The 23618-nt window shown below is 42.8% G+C and overlaps 1 protein-coding gene across 1 annotated transcript in view; it reads left to right on the top strand.

Moving 5' to 3' along the window:
- begain (brain-enriched guanylate kinase-associated) overlaps positions 1–23618 on the top strand; it is a 71889-nt gene that overhangs the window by 5493 nt on the left and 42778 nt on the right. Inside the window, exons 2-3 of the mRNA XM_077221710.1 lie at positions 13115–13273; positions 13549–13615. Of these exons, the coding sequence (XP_077077825.1) occupies positions 13592–13615 (24 nt within the window). The 5' untranslated portion in view covers positions 13115–13273; positions 13549–13591. The remainder of the gene's footprint in view (positions 1–13114; positions 13274–13548; positions 13616–23618) is intronic.

Genomic DNA, 23618 nt, shown 5'->3' with positions numbered 1-23618 from the left:
ACACACACACACACACACACACACAGCCCGACTGAACACACACACACACAGCCCGACTGGACACACACACACACACACACACACACAGCCCGACTGAACACGCACACGCACACACAGCCCGACTGGACACACACACACACACACACACACACACACACAGCCCGACTGAACACACACACACACACACACACACACACACACACACACAGCCCGACTGGACACACACACACACACACACAGCCCTACTGAACCCACACACACACACACACAGCCTGACTGAACACACACACACACACACACACACACAGCCCGACTGGACACACACACACACACACACACGCACACACACACACACAGCCCGACTGAACACACACACACACACACACACACACAGCCCGACTGGACACACACACACTCACACAGCCCGACTGAACACACACACACACACACACACACACAGCCCGACTGAACACACATACACACACACACACACAGCCCGACTGAACACACACACACTCACACACACACACACACACAGCCCGACTGAACACACACACACACACACACACACAGCCCGACTGAACACACACACACAGCCCGACTGAACACACACACACACACACACACGTGTGTGCGTGTGAGTATGTGTGTGTTAGTATGTGTGTGTGTGTCTGCGTCAGTGTGAGTGTGTTAGTGACTGTGTGTGTGTGTGTTTGTGTGTGCGTGTGTCTGTCTGTGTGTGTGCGTGTATGTGTGTGTTAGTATGTGTGTGTGTTTGTGCGTGAGTGTGCGTGTGAGTATGTGTTTGTTAGTATGTGTGTGCGTGTGTGTGTGTGTGTCTGTCTGTGTGTGTGCGTGTGAATATGTGTGTGTTAGTATGTGTGTGTGTGTGTGTGTGTGTGTGTGTGTGTGTGTATGTGTGTGTTAGTATGTGTGTGTGTGTGTGTGTGTGAGAGAATGTGTGTTTTAGTATGTGTGTGTGTGTGTGTGTGTGTGTGTCATGTGACAGATGGTTGTTTTGTCTCTGTAAAGCTGCAAGAGGTTCTGTTGACAAGCTTCAATTGAGATTTCACGAAAAGTTTTTTTTTACATTTTATTTTATGTCAAGGAACAAAAATGTATTATATGGTTTTAATGGTTACTTGAGCTGTTCTTTCTCTGTTTGCTGTTGTGAAGCGAATGGTTTTAAACACAAATATTAACGCTACACCGTCTGTGTTTGTGTGTGTTTGTGATTCTGCAGGAGACACTCACACACTAAGAAAAACATGAAAAATATTTATATTGGGAAAACTGAAGTAAAAGCACCAAGAAAGAGAGAGAGAGAGAGAGAGAGAGAGAGAGAGAGAGAGAGAGTGAGAGAGAGAGAGAGAGAGAGCGAGAGAGAGAGTGAGAGAGAGTGAGAGAGAGAGAGAGAGTGAGAGAGAGAGAGAGAGAGTGAGAGAGAGAGCGAGAGAGTGAGAGAGAGAGAGAGAGTGAGAGAGAGTGAGAGAGTGAGAGAGAGAGCGAGAGAGTGAGAGAGAGAGAGAGAGAGAGAGAGAGAGAGAGAGAGAGTGAGAGAGAGTGAGAGTGAGAGTGAGAGTGAGAGTGAGAGAGAGTGAGAGTGAGAGTGAGAGAGAGTGAGAGTGAGAGTGAGAGTGAGAGAGAGTGAGAGAGAGAGAGAGAGAGAGAGAGAGAGAGAGAGAGAGAGAGAGAGAGAGAGAGAGAGAGAGAGAGAGAGAGCGAGAGAGAGAGAGAGAGAGAGAGCGAGAGAGAGAGAGAGAGACTCTTCATCTGAATGTCATCATCATCTGATCCTGTTATGTTCGATCATTACTCTAATCCGGTTACGACAGCTAGACATCAGTGACATCATTTCCTGATCGCTATCGCCATACTGAACATTAAAGGCACAGGGACTCATATTTGGACTCCCAGATAAATGAATAAAAATGTTGCTAATATTGCCATTCAATTACGAAATAGTTATTTCTGAATGTTCAAAACATCCGCATTTTTTTAAACATGTGAACGTTAGGGGAACATTATGGGAATGTTACTTTTGAATGTTCTGAAACAAGTAGCAACATTTGAAAAATGTTAGACACACGTCCAACTAAAACATTTTCTTTTAAAATTCTTTATGAAAAATGTATAAATGATGTTTTTGTGCGTTTTGAGAATATTTGTAAAGTCCAGAGAACGTTCTATTAAGGTTACTGGAGGATAACGTTTGTTCATTACTCTGAGAGAAGAACCTTGACTGAATGTTCCCTCTTAACTGGGTTAAAGTTAATTACTAAAGAACAATAATTTTTCTAGTAATACCAAACGTTATGTATATATTTTTTTAGCTTTCACATACAGTTGAATGTGATATAACTATTAAACAAGCAGTCATGTGACACGAATCAATCATTATTATTGCTCTTTCATTTTATGATCTTCAGAGTAATTAAAGTATAACTTTATATCTCAGGCTTATGGATATTGTACTGTTCTTAGTGTAGTTTATTTTTAGAGCCACCAGATGGTGCTAGTCCATGTATGTTTTTGATGTTGTCAGAGAGAGTAGCCTAACCTCTGACCTTAATTGCAGCCATCTTGCTTACTCAGTTGATGCTGGTAGTCACACGGTTAAAGCAGCTCAATCTCCTCATCATCCTTGCAATCATTTATAGAAGCTTTGTCTGTAAGTATTAATGCGTTTACTAGAAGCTTGTTTTCCATCTTTTGTCTGGAATTAGTGCCAGTAATTTTAGGATAATATTGAGATAATAAAAGAGATGTTTCAGTACGATCTTACATGCATCTAGATCATTATTGTGTATATTATGTTTAGATATACCTTAAGCAAACCGTTTCATTTATTAATGTGCAGTCCAGTATTTAGAAATATATTTTCCCTTTTTCTGTATTTCAGTTTTACTCTGTTCCACTTGCATTTGAAGTGGTGGTGTTAATAAATCCATGCTTCAGTTCAACTTTCTTGTGGAAGGAGTCATCTGTCTGTCTAGTTGAAGAAGGGGAACTCTTTTACGAGGGCAGAATAGTAAAAAGACAATTAACGGTGATTTCTGCATCAGTGAGTGGGATTTCAAGCTCTGCTTTCACCTCATAATGTCATCAAATGAGAAACATAGTCTGAAAACCAGATCAGTGTCTTCACGATCATCAAGACATTCAAGCAAGTCAGCAGCAAGCGTAGCTGCATTGGAGGATCGTGCAAAGGTAGAAGCAGCACTGACTAGAGCCACATATGCACAAAAGGAAATAGAAGTAAGAGTGAATCAAGCTCAAGTACAAGCTCAGCTTAAAGTATAGAAGACTCGTGTAGAGGCTACACTGAATGCTCTCCATCATGAAAGCGAAGCAGAAGCTGCTGCAGCTGAGACATTAGTGTTTGAGGCAGCTGCAGACACCGGGAAAATAGAACAGCAAACAGCAATCTGAAGGCAAAGAGCCTCATTCTTCACATGATTCATTGCAAAGGACTAAGAAATATGTAGAAGATCAGCATATATATATAATAAAGAGAAGCAGATACCAATGCTTGCAGAAACCTCTGTTCCTAATACTGATCACAAGCCATCAGCTCCATTCTATGTTTATCAGCCACAGCCCGATTCCTTCAATCAGAATAGTCCTTTTCAGGGCTTGCCAGAGAGACAGCGTCCTACTCGTGTTCTCATTCACACTGAGACACCCCTCAGCTGCCACACCATGCATACTCATGCTGAAACAGTCAAACATGCAGGCGGGAACACATCACAGTTTAATTCCGCATTGCATGATGCATCAGCTCCAAGACACAACATTAAATTGACAAGCCACTCACCCTCACATCACAATGAGTCCCATACTGATCACTCAAACGTATTTGAACTCGCAAAGTTCCTGGCTCGCTGTGATCTTCTGACAGGTGGGCTCTCAAGGTTCAATGATAAGCCTGAGAACTATTGGGCATAGAAGTCTAGCTTTTGCAATGCTATTGAAGGACTCGATCTTAAGCCTAGTGAAGAACTCGACCTCCTCATAAAGTGGCTCAGCCCTGATTCTACAGAGCACGCAAGACGCATTAGGTCAGTTAACATCAATTATCCAAACATTGGCCTCAGCATGGTATGGAAACGGCTAGAGGAATGTTATGGCTCTCCTGAAGCCATGGAGGCAGCGCTCTTTAACAAACTTGAACATTTCCCAAAGCTGTCTACCAAGGACCCTCAGCGTCGCAGAGAGTTAGGAGACCTACTTCTTGAGCTGCAGGCAGCCAAAGCAGAGGGTTATCTACCTGGCTTGACCTTCCTGGATACTGCACGTGGCCTCAACTCCGTTTTAGAAAAACTCCCATATAGCCTACAAGAGAAATGGATGTTGCAGGGAACTCGTTATAAACAAGAGAATGGTGTCAGCTTCCCCCCCTTTTCTTTCTTCTGCGATTTCATTCATTGTGAGGCCCGCATGAGAAATGATCATAGCTTTAACATGGGTATACACACTGTCATACCATCTAAAGGTGAGAGATTCTTAAAGACAATCAGGGCTCCTGTTACAGTTCACAAAACAGAAATAGACAATGCCACACAGAAGGATGAATCTAACAAGACAAGTGACAACCTCAACAGACAATGTCCAATACATAACAAGCCACATCCCCTCAGAAAGTGTAGAGGTTTTAGGGAAAAGACCTTGCAGGATCGGAAAGCCTACCTTCGAGATAATTCCATATGTTTTAGATGCTGCTCCTCAACTACACACCAGGCAAAGGACTGTAAGGCGTTAATTCAGTGCTCTGAATGCAATAGCAACAAGCATATAGCTGCACTTCACTATGGCCCAGTCCCCTGGTCAAAAAAGGAAGATAACAGCCCCACTAAAAGCTATGGCGGGGAGCAAGAAGGTTTGCCTTCCTCCCCAATCGCTACATCCACTTGCACAGAAGTGTGTGGAGATAACAACAGTGGAAAGTCCTACTCAAAGAAAAGCCTGGTAAATGTGTACCTGAAAGGTGAGCCTCAGACAAGAAAAGGGTGTATGCAATCATAGATGATCAGAGTAATCGATCTCTGGCGAGATCGGCCTTCTTCGAGAGTTGTAGACAATGCAGCACCTTACACACTTAGGACGTGTGCAAGCATCACAGAGGCTGAAGGGCGTAGAGCTGAAGGATTTATGGTGGAGTCCTTTGATGAAATGACATGCCTTGCTCTTCCATCACTCATTGAATGCAACCTCATACCAAACAACAGAGCAGAGATTCCTACTCCAGAGGCAGGACAATACCACAACCACTTAAGATCAGTAGCCTGCAAAATTCCATGTCTAGATCCCAAGGCCAAAATTCTGCTTCTTCTCGGAAGAGATCTCATTCAGGCGCACAAGGTGCTGGAGCAATGCAACGGACCACAACATGCTCCCTTTGCTCAGAGGTTGGCCCTTGGGTGGGTGATAGTTGGAGATGTATGCCTTAATGGAGCTCACAAGTCCTCGTCTGTGGATGTTTTCAAAACTCATATTTTAGGAAATGGGCGTCCCAGCTACATGAGCCCATGTCCAAACAGTATGCATGTTAAGGACTGTTTCAACCGTCATGATGAGCCGCAGAGAAGCTTGCCCATACATGATGATTGTCCCATAGGCGAATCAGTTTTTTGCAACACAAAGAATGATGACAAACCAGCTCCCTCTATGGATGACCTTGCCTTCCTGAAGATTATGGAAAGAGTTCCATCAGGATGAGTCAAATAGCTGGGTTGCCCCACTTCCATTCCGTAGCCCACGGCAACGCCTCCCTAATAACAAGGCTCAGGCCAGCAACCGGCTCACTTTACTGACTCGCAAGCTTAAAAAACACCCTGAGGTAAAGGAGCACTTTGTTGATTTTATGCATAAGATACTTGAGAATGGGCATGCAGAGTTGGCACCACGATTACAGAATGATGAAGAGTGCTGGTATCTGCCAATGTTCGGGGTGTACCATCCAAAGAAGCGCGGCCAGATAAGAGTAGTGTGGACTCTAGTGCTCAACATGAAGGTGTATCATTAAATGATGTCCTCCTTACTGGCCCTAATGCAAACAATAGTCTCTTGGGGGTTCTACTGCGGTTCAGGAAGGAACGCGTGGCAGTGATGGCTGATATCCAGCAAATGTTTCATTCCTTCGTGGTCACAAAAGAGCATCAGAACTTTCTACGCTTCCTTTGGTATGACAACAACGACTTAAAGAACAAGGTATTGGAGTACCAGATGCGAGTGCATGTTTTTGGTAATAGCCCGTCACCAGCAGTTGCTATATATGGGCTCCGGAGAGCTGCCCTCTCGGGTGAAGAAGACTATGGACCAGAGGCAAGGCACTTCGTGGAAAGGAACTTTTATGTGGATGATGGCCTTACTTCCCTCCCCACAGAAGAGAAAGCCATCAAGCTGCTCAAGGCCACCTTTCCCGCTCAAGGAAATGCTGGCTCTGTCTAATCTACATCTTCACAAGATTGCCTCCAACAAAGTGGAAGTCATGAAAGCATTTCCTCCAGAGGACCTTGCAAAGGAGTTAGGGTTAGGTTAAGGATTTTGATCTGAGCACTGGCCTCCCACCAGTTCACAGATGTTTGGGGGTGAGCTAGGATTTTTCTGACGATATGTTCATTTTCCAGGTTGCAGACCAGGTGAGACCTTACACCAGATGTGGGGTTCTGTCAACGATAAACAGTTTGTTTGACCCACTTGGGTTTGCTGCACCTGTCGTCCTTCAAGGAAGACTTCTGCTCAGAGCGCTTACCACGGGGTCTTGTGACTGGGATGCACCTCTGCCTGAGGAGAAATATAAGGAATGGAAGATTTGGAGAGATTCATTAAAAGAGCTTGAGTATGTCAAAATTCCCTGCAGATATGCTACTATCTCTCTCTGTCAAACACAAGGCAAAGAGATGTGTGTCTTCTGTGATGCTTCCACAAGTGCCATTGCAGCTGTTGCTTACATCAGGGTTACCAATATGAGCGGTAATGTAGAAGTTGGCTTCATGTTTGGTAAGGCTAAACTAGCTCCGCGACCTGAGATCTCTGTCCCCAGACTTGAGCTGTGTGCAGCTGTTCTAGCTGTGGAAATAGCTGAAACCATTGAAGACGAGATTGACACCAAGCTGGATGCTGTAACATTCTATTCTGACAGTAAGGTCGTCTTAGGCTACATTTGTAATGAATCCAGGAAATTCTATGTGTATGTCAACAACGGAGTGCAAAGGATACGGAAATCTACACGCCCCGAGCAGTGGAAATACGTACCTACCGATCAAAACCCTGCCGACCATGCCACAAGATCAGTTTCGGCTGCTGACCTTCCCTGTAGCCTGTGGTTGACTGGTCCAACATTCTTGACTAAAACAACACAGCCTGAAACTCACACGGGTCTCTTCATTATCATAGACCCAGATGTAGACACACCGAAGTACGTCCCCAAGTCACTACTTGTGCTACACATACTTCAAGAAAGGAGTTAAACCCCAAACGTTTTGAAAGATTCTCAAGCTGGCTATCACTGAATCATGCAATAGCAAGACTTGTGCACATAACCCACTCCCTCAAGGAGGATAGTAACAAGAGTACTTGCAGGGGCTGGCATATATGTGATATGCCCTTTCAGTTCAAGATGTAGAAAGGGCCAAGTCTGTTATCATCCACAGCATGCAAACAGAAGCCTTCTCAGAGGAATTGAAATGCCTTCAAGCAGGCACAGTGATTTCCAATCTAAGCTCTCTCTTTAAACTATCCCCCTACATTGACAGTTTTGGCATACTCAGGGTTGGCGGACGCCTTTTGAGAAGAAAACCTTGGGAGAGATGAAGTGTGCCCTCTAATTCTCCCTGGTCGTTGTCACATCACCTCACTACTCATTCAACATTATCACAAACAGGTCGAATATCAGGGACGCGTCTTCACTGAGGGTGCAGTGAGAGAGGCTGGTTTCTGGATCATAGGTGGTAAGAGACGCATCAGTAGTATGATCTTTCAATGTGTTCAGTGTCACAGACTACGGGGAAAGATTTTGACTCAGAAGATGTCTGACCTACCTCCTGAACGGCTCAGTATGGACCCTCCATTCTCCTTTGTAGGGTTGGATGTTTTCTCCTCACTCATCTCACATGGGTGGAAGTTGGGAACGTATGATCGGAGTCTCAAGGCGGACCCTTGAATCCATGCTACAAGGTCTTGGACCATCAAAGTTGTCCCATGAGGTTTTGACAACCTTCATGGCTGAAGTCTCAGCCATAGTAAATGCTCGTCCCCTGGTACCTGTATCTACAGATCCAGATGCTCCATTCATTCTGACCCCAGCAACTCTACTCACTCAAAAGACTTCAGTAGTTCCTTCTCCATCAGGTGAATTTGGGAAAAAGGACCTCTTCAGTCATCAGTGGAGGCAAGTCCAAAGCTTGGCCAATGCATTCTGGCATCGCTGGAGAAGGGAATATCTCGCAACCTTACAAGGCCGAAGAAAATGGCAGAATGAGAGCTCCAATCTTCTAGTGGGAGATGTTGTGCTATTGAAAAATAGTCAAGCCAAAAGGAATGATTGGCCCATGGGAATGGTATTGAAGACATTTCCTGGGAGTGATGGGAGAGTCAGGAAAGTTGAGGTCAAGGTGGTCAAAGAGGGATCATCTAAGGGTTTTCTGTGACCTATATCAGATGTTGTCTTACTGTTGTCTCCTGAGACTGAATAGACAAGCTTAATTATGTTTAAGGATGGCATCTTACAGATACCAGACGGGGAGTGTACTGTTCTTAGTGTAGTTTATTTTTAGAGCCACCAGATGGTGCTAGTCCATGTATGTTTTTGATGTTGTCAGAGAGAGTAGCCTAACCTCTGACCTTAATTGCAGCCATCTTGCTTACTCAGTTGATGCAGTTGAGCAAACTGTTTCATTTATTAATGTGCAGTCCAGTATTTAGAAATTTATTTTCCCTTTTTCTGTATTTCAGTTTTACTCTGTTCCACTTGCATTTGAAGTGGTGGTGTTAATAAATCCATGCTTCAGTTCAACTTTCTTGTGGAAGGAGTCATCTGTCTGTCTTGTTGAAGAAGGGGAACTCTTTTACGAGGGCAGAATAGATATATTTCACAAGTGCATTAATAAATCATATTTAGTGCTTTTGATCTAAGACTGTGTTTGCGGTGGGAGCATGAGGTCATTTATATAATTTATTCCTGTGATTAAAGCTGAATTTATTTCATCGAAAATATAGTAAAACCATGAAATATTATTCCAGTGTAAATCAGCTGTTTTCTATGTGAATATATAGTAAAGTGTAATTTATTCCTGTGATCAAAGCTGAATTTTCAGCATCATTACTACCAGTGGTGTAGTCTAGTTTTTTGTGGTGAGTATACTGTGATATACCGCCGCCGCCAATGTTCTACTGTTAAGTGTTAATCGCCATCTGACTCAGCCAGTAAAGAGCTACATTTAGCCTTAGATGTTATATGAATATGGTCCCTGAAGCACAGGTTTTATCAGCTGACAATTAAACGACTTAAACATTATAAGCGCAAATAAAAATTTACTTTTTAAAAACTTGTGATATTCCTTTAAAATTATGTTTTAAAAGATTTGATTATTATTATTTTGAAAAGTAAATCTTACTATACAATTTCTTTCATAATTCCCTCGAGTTACTTTATTTATCTCTACAAACCTTTATTATGGTGGGTTGTAAATTAAAGACATTTGAGCTTCTGTGTGTTTTAATAAACTATAATTATTATTAGGCCTATTTGAAGTATACTCTACTGTGCAATAGTAGCCTAATATATTTCTGTTATATTTTCGTCAAGTTATACAAAACTTTGATTTTGACAGGTTGTCATGAAGACTTTAAAGTTTGTGAGTGTGTATATGATACGAATGAATGACGATAGTTTTATCAAATGAAATGGTAAAATTCTTGTGAAGTGACTCTCATAAAAGCTCTGCAATGAAGTTCAAATGTGTGCATGTCATGTCCTCCTCATAGACGCTGAAAACACCACGAGTGTCGCGCGCGCGTCAGTGTGTAGGAGAGCACACATTGAGCGCTCATTCACAGAAACACGCAGAACATTCAGAGTTTATTTCAATAGCAGTCTTTTTGAGCTTTAATATTCATAGACACTTAGTACATATCGAGATTTGATTTATTGTATCATTACATTTGATTTATTCATTCAAAAATGGGCAAATTGCGTGACGTTCCGCTTTACAGTCGGCTAAGTTACATTTGTTGCTGGATTCCGCGATTCGATCCGTGTCGCTGCGCAAACACAGACGTACGCCGGGGTGAATTTATGAATGAAAGTTCTTTCACAAAACGATGTTGTTTCGAATCCTCACGCTTTTTAAAGTGGGTATACAGAGATCTTTGACATTTCCTAGTGGGTATACGCCGTATACCTGCGTATCACGTAGACTAAACCACTGATTACTCCAGTCTTCAGTGTTACATGATCCTTCAGAAATCAGTATAATGTGATGATTTGATTATCAAGAAACATTTATGATTATTATCAATGTTGAAAACAGTTCAGATTATTGTGGAAACTGTGATGCATTTATTTGTCAGGATTCTTAGATGAATAGAAAGCTCAAAAGAACAGCTTTTATTTGAAATAGAATCTTTTATAACATTGTAAATGTCTTTTCTGTCACTTTTGATCAATTTAATGCGTTCTTGGTGAATAAAAGTATTGATTTCTCAAACCCCGAACTTTTGAAAGGTAGTGTATCACGGTTTCCACCAAAAGTAAGAAGCAGCAGAACTGTTTTCAACATTGAAAATAATCAGAAATGTTTCTTGAGCAGCAAATGATGACAATAAACAGCACAAAACAAAAAAAGAGTACCTTCCACTATTCCGTACACAGAAAGTGCAGACGACCCAACAGGTGCACTGTCAAAAAGTGAGCATAATTTCTGAGCCCAAACCCAGTAACACATGAGAAACACCCGGTTTCCTGCATTTCCTCGGTGTCGTCTGAGGCGACCGTAGGCCATATAATCAGTGCTTCCCCCCCGACAGAGAACAAGACTCTCCATCCAGAATAACCTCGAAAAGAAAAAAGAAAAAATATCAAAAGAGTGAACCGATGAAAGGGTTGAATATTCACCCCAGCGGGAACCCTCACCCTACATAACCGTCCCACTCATGCATATATTCAAAAATACTCAAACAACCCCATTCACCAAAATATCTCAATCAAAGGGAATTAAAAAAGCACAGTCCCAAAGAATCAAAGTAAAAATAAAAAAGCTTTTTACCAACAATCCCGGACGATTCCCCAGTAAAGCTCTAGGGAAGCAACATACAGGACACAAAGAGCAAAGTCTGCCAGTCAAACATGAAGCTATTGAGCTATAAAAGAGAAAAGAGGACTGAGGTGGCCAGACCAGAGTCAAACTTCAACAAAACACAGGTTTACACCGCCATATAACAGCATATTATACTGATCATGTGACACTGAAGACTGGAGTAATGATGCTGAAAATTCAGCTTTGATCACAGGAATAAATTACACTTTACTATATATTCACATAGAAAACAGCTGATTTACATTGGAATAATAATACAATGTTTTTACTGTATTTTTGATCAAATAAATGCAGCCTTGGTGAGCAGAAGAGACAAAAACATTATAATATAATCTTAATTATTCCAAATGTTTGACTAGTTAACCCTGATTGAGAACCACAGAAATGGACAGTGTTGGGGAAAGTTTCCTTTTTAAGTAATGCATTACAAAATTTGCATTACTCCCTAAACGAGTAACTAATTGTGCTACTTAGTTACTTTTTATAGAAAGTAATGTTACGTTACTTTTGCGTTCCTTTTTCTCTTGGTGATGCGACTGTAAAGAAAGACTACGCTCCCGCACACATACGCATTCAAACACACGCCGTCAGCGTTTTCACAGATTCACGTTTTTGAAGTTCATACGGAGATGATAACGGTATCGCTTTCAAAACTCGTTCTCGAAAACTTGCACTTTGAAACCTCCGTTCTCAGGCCACCAAAATGCTGTTGCCGAGCAAATAAACGACCAGAACACATTAAAAGTTTTCTGTTTTCAGTTGGAAACGGTGTCGTGTAAGCGGCTCCTAAGTTAATAACTAATGATTTTACTAGTTACTTAAAAACGCAGTTAAACTGGACATAGCTATGACTTTCTTCTAGATCTGCTGTACAGCCACACACACTTTGTTGCATTGTTTTCCTGTTATCTCTGTAAAGCTGCTTTGAAACACTCTGTGTTGTAGAAAGCGCTGTATAAATGAAGGTGACTTGACTTGACGTATAAAAAAGTAAAAGTATATTTTGTGTAATTTAAAAAAAAATATTTTTGGCTTTTGCATATCATTTTGAGTTTGCATTTCAGTGTTTTTGTTGATTTTGTGGATAGTGAATAGTATTTTTTGCAAGTGAGATTAGTAAATGCCTGCTCATATGTAGTGTTTAACACAGCGCCTCGGCACTTACTCCTGATTTCTCTCAACATGGCGACAGAAGTGTCGGTCAATAAATGGGAGAAAAATACTTTGAAAAAGTAACTCAGATATTTTCTTGTAAATTTAGGGGCCGTTTAAAGGACACCATTTTCGACTAAAAGCGTAAAAATTTTATGTGTTTTGGCTGTTCATTTACACGACAGCGGGATTTTGGGTGCCTGAAAAACGCAAACTTTTGAAAAGGGTTTCAAAGTGCAAGTTTGAAAGCTGTTTCCGTGTAAACAGCAAAAACGTGAATCTCTGAAACCGATGACATCATGCACATGCGCATTACGTGTTCAATATATCGCCATCTAATGGCCTGGCAGCAGAATACAGCGTTTTTAGACGTTTTCAAGGATACGTGAATGCGGATCATTTTGACAATGGTGTCGTCTGTACGCGGAAAACTTAAAGGAAAAACTTCTCAGTTTTAAGTATAAGTTGTAAGTTATCAGTAAACGTACCCTTAAAAGTAATGCATTACTTTGTCAGTTACTTGAAAAAAGTAATCTGATTACATAACGCAAGTTACTTGTTACACCCGACACTGGACATGAATGAGCTCAAATGACAGATCTGTCTGTGTGTGTGTGTGTGTGTGTGTGTGTGTGTGTGTGTAGTTCAGTGCAGGAGCAGGAGGATCTGCGCAGGCGTCTCGGCGTCTCCACACACAAACTGCATCAGCTGGAGAGCGAGTTCAAGTCGACGCGTGAGTTTCTGGAGACGGAGCTTCGGCGAGCGCAAGAAGAGCTGGACAAATTCACTGAGAAACTTCGCAGGTCAGAAACACAACATGAACAAGCTGATCTGAAACCTCTCCAGGAGTAAATAGTGTTTAAAGTGACATTTACAGTCAACACACGTAATGATCCAAAACTAACATCGAGTCCGAATGATCTCTATCCAGAAACACCACACACAAGAGGACGAGTCTTAATTTGAGGAAATATTAAAGCTCAAGGCCTGGAGAAAAATAAATGTAATAACTCCCACTGTAAACTCATGACAGACGAGAGTGTGTCTGACTTCTTCATCTTCATCATCTGTCCTGCAGGATTCAGAGCAGCTACTCAGCACTACAGAGAATAAACCAGGACATGGAGGAGAAAATACACAGAATGGTAAGAGATCCTGTTCTGATTGATTTAAAGGGGACATATCATGAAAATCTGACTTTTCCTGTGTTTAAGTGCTATAATCCGGTGCTTCTACCAACACAGAAAAAGTGAAACCCAGTAACTTTTTTCTGGTGAGTCTTTCTCTGAGAGCATGACAAAAAATAAGCCAATCAGATTTCGCTCTCTTTCTGACGTATGAAGAGGATCTTATTATAATATTACCGGCCCTTAATCTGCACGTTTATAATGTTAACGGCTCTTAATCTGCACGTTTATAATATTGTAAACTGAATGTGCTGTAATATTGTAAACGTAATATGCTGCACTCGCTACTGGTTATTCTGGGATTCTGGATGAGTGAGATTGGCCTGTTTTGTTATTGCCGGAGTTTCTGAAGCTCGTGTAAAGACTCCGCCCTCTTCTGAACGGAGGCGGAGCTGCAGCTCATTTGCATTTAAAGGGACACACACGTGTTTTTGTTCACACCCGAAAAGGGGCAAATTGGACAAGCTATAATAAATGATCTGGTATTTTGAGCTGAAATTTTACAGACACATTCTGGGGACACGATAGATTTATATTACATCTTGTGAAAAGAGGCATAATATGTCACCTTTAAAACCAAATCACTTTAAAAAATCCCAAATAACACTTGATTAACTTAAATATTCTTTTGGTCGTCTCATCAACGCTTGACCGTTTGAATAAAACTTGCATCTTTCTGAGTGATTGCCTTCATTTACATCTCAAAAAATGATGATACTTTATCATAAACACAGTAACTCTTCACGGACAAACGCTGACCCAGCTAACAGGGAACGTTCTGTAAAGGATCTCTCTATGTCTTGCTCAGTGAGCAACATGAGCTCGATGTGTTAGAGCTCAATTTAACAGGAGAAATGAAGGAGATAAAAGGCAGACGGAGCAGGAGATCGATAACCACACGAGATTCTCTCTCAAAGCCATTACACGGTCAGCAGAGACGGTCCTCAGATGAAAGCGTTTCATCTTAAATCTGATGAAAGTTTCAAGCCATTTACAGAATCTAAACATTAACTTGATGCAAAAAAGACAGATTTCGTGTTTCAGCTCAGATTGTTAGAGGAACTGCTAATTATGATGGTAATTATGAGGAACTGCTCGCTTCAGGCCACGATTGTTCATAAAATACTATATAGTATTATACACTATGTTGGTTGTTTTGCAGAACAAATAATAATAACAGAATAAATAATTTGCTGTGATGGTCGACACTCCTGTTGCTGAATCTAATGATGTTGTTCAGTGTTTTTTCTGAATGTGGCGTTTTGTGTTTCTCAGTGAAAACACAACTGAGAGTCCAGAGACCGGCAGCGTCACTGTTACACTTCAGTTTGATCGGCTGTGAAGAAACTGCAGTAACAGAGTCTCATTCACTGAGAACACAGTCACTGAGAACATCTCTATTCACTCACTACAGTCTGAGCAATAAACACACACACACACACTCTCGAGAACACAGTCTGAGCAATAAACACACACACACACTCTCGAGAACACAGTCTGAGCAATAAACACACACACACACTCTCGAGAACACAGTCTGAGCAATAAACACACACACTCACTCTCGAGAACACAGTCTGAGCAATAAACACACACTCACTCTCGAGAACACAGTCTGAGCAATAAACACACACACACACTCTCGAGAACACAGTCTGAGCAATAAACACACACACACTCTCGAGAACACAGTCTGAGCAATAAACACACACTCACTCTCGAGAACACAGTCTGAGCAATAAACACACACACACACTCTCGAGAACACAGTCTGAGCAATAAACACACACTCACCTTCGAGAACACAGTCTGAGCAATAAAAACACACACACACTCTCGAGAACACAGTCTGAGAAATAAACAAACACACACACACTCTCGAGAACACAGTCTGAGCAATAAACACACACACACTCAGCCTCGAGAATACATTCTGAGCAATAAACACACACACTCACTCTCAAGAACACAGTCTGAGCAATAAACACACTCACACTCACTCTCAAGAACACAGTCTGAGCAATAAACACACACACACACACACTCTCTCGAGAATACATTCTGAGCAATAAACACACACACTCACTCTCGAGAACACAGTCTGAGCAATAAACACACACACACACACTCTCGAGAACACAGTCTGAGCAATAAACAAACACACACACTCTCCCACGAGAACACAGTCTGAGCAATAAACACACGCACACTCAGCCTCGAGAACACTGTCTGAGCAATAAACACACTCACACTCACTCTCGAGAACACAGTCTGAGAAATAAACACACACACACTCACCCTCGAGAACACAGTCTGAGAAATAAACACACACACACACACACACACTCTCGAGAACACAGTCTGAGCAATAAACACACACACTCACCCTCGAGAACACAGTCTGAGCAATAAACACACACTCACCCTCGAGAACACAGTCTGAGCAATAAACACACACACTCACCCTCGAGAACACAGTCTGAGCAATAAACACACACTCACCCTCGAGAACACAGTCTGAGCAATAAAAACACACACACACACTCGAGAACACAGTCTGAGCAGTAAACACACACACTCACCCCCGAGAACACAGTCTGAGCAATAAACACACACACTCACTCTCGAGAACACAGTCTGAGAAATAAACACACACACACTCACCCTCGAGAACACAGTCTGAGAAATAAACACACACACACACACACACTCTCGAGAACACAGTCTGAGCAATAAACACACACACTCACCCTCGAGAACACAGTCTGAGCAATAAACACACACACTCACCCTCGAGAACACAGTCTGAGCAATAAACACACACTCACCTTCGAGAACACAGTCTGAGCAATAAAAACACACACACACTCTCGAGAACACAGTCTGAGCAGTAAACACACACACTCACCCCCGAGAACACAGTCTGAGCAATAAACACACACACTCACTCTCGAGAACACAGTCTGAGAAATAAACACACACACACTCACCCACGAGAACACAGTCTGAGCAATAAACACACGCACACTCAGCCTCGAGAACACTGTCTGAGCAATAAACACACTCACACTCACTCTCGAGAACACAGTCTGAGAAATAAACACACACACACTCACCCTCGAGAACACAGTCTGAGAAATAAACACACACACACACACACACTCTCGAGAACACAGTCTGAGCAATAAACACACACACTCACCCTCGAGAACACAGTCTGAGCAATAAACACACACACTCACCCTCGAGAACACAGTCTGAGCAATAAACACACACTCACCCTCGAGAACACAGTCTGAGCAATAAAAACACACACACACTCTCGAGAACACAGTCTGAGCAGTAAACACACACACTCACCCCCGAGAACACAGTCTGAGCAATAAACACACACACTCACTCTCGAGAACACAGTCTGAGAAATAAACACACACACACTCACCCTCGAGAACACAGTCTGAGAAATAAACACACACACACTCTCGGGAACACAGTCTGAGCAATAAACACACACACTCACTCTCGAGAACACAGTCTGAGCAATAAACAAACACACACACTCTCGAGAACACAGTCTGAGCAATAAACACACACACACTCTCGAGAACACAGTCTGAGAAATAAACACACACACACACTCTCGAGAACACAGTCTGAGCAATAAACACACACACTCACTCTCGAGAACACAGTCTGAGCAATAAACAAACACACACACTCTCGAGAACACAGTCTGAGAAATAAACACACACTCTCGAGAACACAGTCTGAGCAATAAACACACACACACTCACCCTCGAGAACACAGTCTGAGCAATAAACACACTCACACTCACTCTCAAGAACACAGTCTGAGCAATAAACACACACACTCACTCTCGAGAATACATTCTGAGCAATAAACACACACACTCACTCTCGAGAACACAGTCTGAGCAATAAACACACACACACTCAGCCTCGAGAACACATTCTGAGCAATAAACACACACACTCACTCTCAAGAACACAGTCTGAGCAATAAACACACTCACACTCACTCTCGAGAACACAGTCTGAGCAATAAACACACACACACACACTCTCGAGAACACAGTCTGAGCAATAAACACACACACTCACTCTCGAGAATACATTCTGAGCAATAAACACACACACTCACTCTCGAGAACACAGTCTGAGCAATAAACACACACACACTCAGCCTCGAGAACACATTCTGAGCAATAAACACGCACTCACCCTCGAGAACACAGTCTGAGCAATAAACACACACACTCACCCTCGAGAACACAGTCTGAGCAATAAACACACACTCACCCTCGAGAACACAGTCTGAGCAATAAACACGCACTCACCCTCGAGAACACAGTCTGAGCAATAAACACACACACTCACCCTCGAGAACACAGTCTGAGCAATAAACACACACTCACCCTCGAGAACACAGTCTGAGCAATAAACACGCACTCACCCTCGAGAACACAGTCTGAGCAATAAACACACACACTCACCCTCGAGAACACAGTCTGAGCAATAAACACACACTCACCCTCGAGAACACAGTCTGAGCAATAAAAACACACACACACACTCGAGAACACAGTCTGAGCAGTAAACACACACACTCACCCCCGAGAACACAGTCTGAGCAATAAACACACACACTCACTCTCGAGAACACAGTCTGAGAAATAAACACACACACACTCACCCTCGAGAACACAGTCTGAGAAATAAACACACACACACACACACACTCTCGAGAACACAGTCTGAGCAATAAACACACACACTCACCCTCGAGAACACAGTCTGAGCAATAAACACACACACTCACCCTCGAGAACACAGTCTGAGCAATAAACACACACTCACCTTCGAGAACACAGTCTGAGCAATAAAAACACACACACACTCTCGAGAACACAGTCTGAGCAGTAAACACACACACTCACCCCCGAGAACACAGTCTGAGCAATAAACACACACACTCACTCTCGAGAACACAGTCTGAGAAATAAACACACACACACTCACCCACGAGAACACAGTCTGAGCAATAAACACACGCACACTCAGCCTCGAGAACACTGTCTGAGCAATAAACACACTCACACTCACTCTCGAGAACACAGTCTGAGAAATAAACACACACACACTCACCCTCGAGAACACAGTCTGAGAAATAAACACACACACACACACACTCTCGAGAACACAGTCTGAGCAATAAACACACACACTCACCCTCGAGAACACAGTCTGAGCAATAAACACACACACTCACCCTCGAGAACACAGTCTGAGCAATAAACACACACTCACCCTCGAGAACACAGTCTGAGCAATAAAAACACACACACACTCTCGAGAACACAGTCTGAGCAGTAAACACACACACTCACCCCCGAGAACACAGTCTGAGCAATAAACACACACACTCACTCTCGAGAACACAGTCTGAGAAATAAACACACACACACTCACCCTCGAGAACACAGTCTGAGAAATAAACACACACACACTCTCGGGAACACAGTCTGAGCAATAAACACACACACTCACTCTCGAGAACACAGTCTGAGCAATAAACAAACACACACACTCTCGAGAACACAGTCTGAGCAATAAACACACACACACACTCTCGAGAACACAGTCTGAGAAATAAACACACACACACACTCTCGAGAACACAGTCTGAGCAATAAACACACACACTCACTCTCGAGAACACAGTCTGAGCAATAAACAAACACACACACTCTCGAGAACACAGTCTGAGAAATAAACACACACTCTCGAGAACACAGTCTGAGCAATAAACACACACACACTCACCCTCGAGAACACAGTCTGAGCAATAAACACACTCACACTCACTCTCAAGAACACAGTCTGAGCAATAAACACACACACTCACTCTCGAGAATACATTCTGAGCAATAAACACACACACTCACTCTCGAGAACACAGTCTGAGCAATAAACACACACACACTCAGCCTCGAGAACACATTCTGAGCAATAAACACACACACTCACTCTCAAGAACACAGTCTGAGCAATAAACACACTCACACTCACTCTCGAGAACACAGTCTGAGCAATAAACACACACACACACACTCTCGAGAACACAGTCTGAGCAGTAAACACACACACTCACCCCCGAGAACACAGTCTGAGCAATAAACACACACACTCACTCTCGAGAACACAGTCTGAGCAATAAACACACACACTCACTCTCGAGAATACATTCTGAGCAATAAACACACACACTCACTCTCGAGAACACAGTCTGAGCAATAAACACACACACACTCAGCCTCGAGAACACATTCTGAGCAATAAACACACACACTCACTCTCAAGAACACAGTCTGAGCAATAAACACACTCACACTCACTCTCGAGAACACAGTCTGAGCAATAAACACACACACACACACTCTCAAGAACACAGTCTGAGCAATAAACACACTCACACTCACTCTTGAGAACACAGTCTGAGCAATAAACACTCACACTCACTCTCGAGAACACAGTCTGAGCAATAAACACACACACACTCAGCCTCGAGAACACATTCTGAGCAATAAACATACACACTCACTCTCAAGAACACAGTCTGAGCAATAAACACACTCACACTCACTCTCGAGAACACAGTCTGAGCAATAAACACACACACACACTCTCGAGAACACAGTCTGAGCAGTAAACACACACACTCACCCCCGAGAACACAGTCTGAGCAATAAACACACACACTCACTCTCGAGAACACAGTCTGAGCAATAAACACACACACACACACTCACCCTCGAGAACACAGTCTGAGCAATAAACACACACACACACACTCACCCTCGAGAACACAGTCTGAGCAATAAACACACACACACACACTCACCCTCGAGAACACAGTCTGAGCAATAAACACACACACACACACTCACCCTCGAGAACACAGTCTGAGCAATAAACACACACACACACACTAACCCTCGAGAACACAGTCTGAGCAATAAACACACACACACACACTCACCCCCGAGAACACAGTCTGAGCAATAAACACACACACTCACTCTCGAGAATACATTCTGAGCAATAAACACACACACTCACTCTCGAGAACACAGTCTGAGCAATAAACACACACACACTCAGCCTCGAGAACACATTCTGAGCAATAAACACACACACTCACTCTCAAGAACACAGTCTGAGCAATAAACACACTCACACTCACTCTCGAGAACACAGTCTGAGCAATAAACACACACACACACACTCTCAAGAACACAGTCTGAGCAATAAACACACTCACACTCACTCTCGAGAACACAGTCTGAGCAATAAACACTCACACTCACTCTCGAGAACACAGTCTGAGCAATAAACACACACACTCACTCTCGAGAACACAGTCTGAGAAATAAACACACACACACTCACCCTCGAGAACACAGTCTGAGAAATAAACACACACACTCACCCTCGAGAACACAGTCTGAGCAATAAACACACACACTCACCCTCGAGAACACAGTCTGAGAAATAAACACACACACACTCTCGAGAACACAGTCTGAGCAATAAACACACACACTCACTCTCGAGAACACAGTCTGAACAATAAACAAACACACACACTCTCGAGAACACAGTCTGAGAAATAAACACACACACACACTCGAGAGAACACAGTCTGAGCAATAAACACACACACTCACCCTCGAGAACACAGTCTGAGCAATAAACACACACACACACACTCTCGAGAACACAGTCTGAGCAATAAACACACACACTCACCCTCGAGAACACAGTCTGAGCAATAAACACAAACACACTCACCCTAGAGAACACAGTCTGAGCAATAAACAAACACACTCACTCTCGAGAACACAGTCTAAGCAATAAACACACACACTCACCCTCGAGAACACAGTTTGAGCAATAAACACAAACACACTCACCCTCGAGAACACAGTCTGAGCAATAAACACACACACTCACCCTCAAGAACAGAGTCTGAGCAATAAACACACACACTCACCCTCGAGAACACAGTCTGAGAAATAAACACATACACTCACTCTCGAGAACACAGTCTGAGCAATAAGCACACACACTCACCCTCGAGAACACAGTCTCAGAAATAAACACACACACACTCTCGAGAACACAGTCTGAGCAATAAACACACACACACTCAGCCTCGAGAATACATTCTGAGCAATAAACACACACACTCACTCTCAAGAACACAGTCTGAGCAATAAACACACTCACACTCACTCTCAAGAACACAGTCTGAGCAATAAACACACACACACACTCAGCCTCGAAAAACATTCTGAGCAATAAACACACACACTCACTCTCGAGAACACAGTCTGAGCAATAAACACACACACACTCAGCCTCGAGAACACATTCTGAGCAATAAACACACACACTCACTCTCGAGAACACAGTCTGAGCAATAAACACACACACTCACTCTCGAGAACACAGTCTGAGCAATAAACACACACACTCACTCTCGAGAACACAGTCTGAGAAATAAACACACACACACACACACACACTCTCGAGAACACAGTCTGAGCAATAAACACACACACTCACTCTCGAGAACACAGTCTGAGAAATAAACACACACACACTCACCCTCGAGAACACAGTCTGAGAAATAAACACACACACACTCACCCTCGAGAACACAGTCTGAGAAATAAACACACACACACTCTCGGGAACACAGTCTGAGCAATAAACAAACACACTCACTCTCGAGAACACAGTCTGAGCAATAAACAAACACACACACTCTCGAGAACACAGTCTGAGCAATAAACACACACACACACTCTCGAGAACACAGTCTGAGAAATAAACACACACACACACTCTCGGGAACACAGTCTGACCAATAAACAAACACACACACCCTCGAGAACACAGTCTGAGCAATAAACACACACACTCACCCTCGAGAACACAGTCTGAGCAATAAACACAAACACACTCACCCTAGAGAACACAGTCTGAGCAATAAACACACACACTCACTCTCGAGAACACAGTCTGAGCAATAAACACACACACTCACCCTCGAGAACACAGTCTGAGCAACAAACACAAACACACTCACCCTCGAGAACACAGTCTGAGCAATAAACACACACACTCACCCTCAAGAACAGAGTCTGAGCAATAAACACACACACTCACCCTCGAGAACACAGTCTGAGAAATAAACACATACACTCAGTCTCGAGAACACAGTCTGAGAAATAAACAAACACACACACACTCTCGAGAACACAGTCTGAGCAATAAACAAACACACTCACCCTCGAGAACACAGTCTGAGCAATAAACACACACACACTCAGCCTCGAGAATACATTCTGAGCAATAAACACACACACTCACTCTCAAGAACACAGTCTGAGCAATAAACACACTCACACTCACTCTCAAGAACACAGTCTGAGCAATAAACACACACACACACTCAGCCTCGAGAATACATTCTGAGCAATAAACACACACACTCACTCTCGAGAACACAGTCTGAGCAATAAACACACACACACTCAGCCTCGAGAACACATTCTGAGCAATAAACACACACACTCACTCTCGAGAACACAGTCTGAGCAATAAACAAACACACACACTCTCGAGAACACAGTCTGAGCAATAAACACACACACACACTCTCGAGAACACAGTCTGAGAAATAAACACACACACACACACTCTCGGGAACACAGTCTGAGCAATAAACACACACACTCACTCTGGAGAACACAGTCTGAGCAATAAACAAACACACACACCCTCGAGAACACAGTCTGAGCAATAAACACACACACTCACCCTCGAGAACACAGTCTGAGCAATAAACACACACACTCACTCTCGAGAACAC

This window comes from Siphateles boraxobius, unplaced genomic scaffold, assembly GCF_051911475.1.
Source record: "Siphateles boraxobius isolate OS27281-9 unplaced genomic scaffold, OSU_SipBor_1 85, whole genome shotgun sequence".
Classification (NCBI taxonomy): Eukaryota; Metazoa; Chordata; class Actinopteri; order Cypriniformes; family Leuciscidae; genus Siphateles; species Siphateles boraxobius.
The sequence above is the reverse complement of the archived record's forward strand: the minus strand, read 5'-3'. Positions and strand labels throughout refer to the sequence as shown.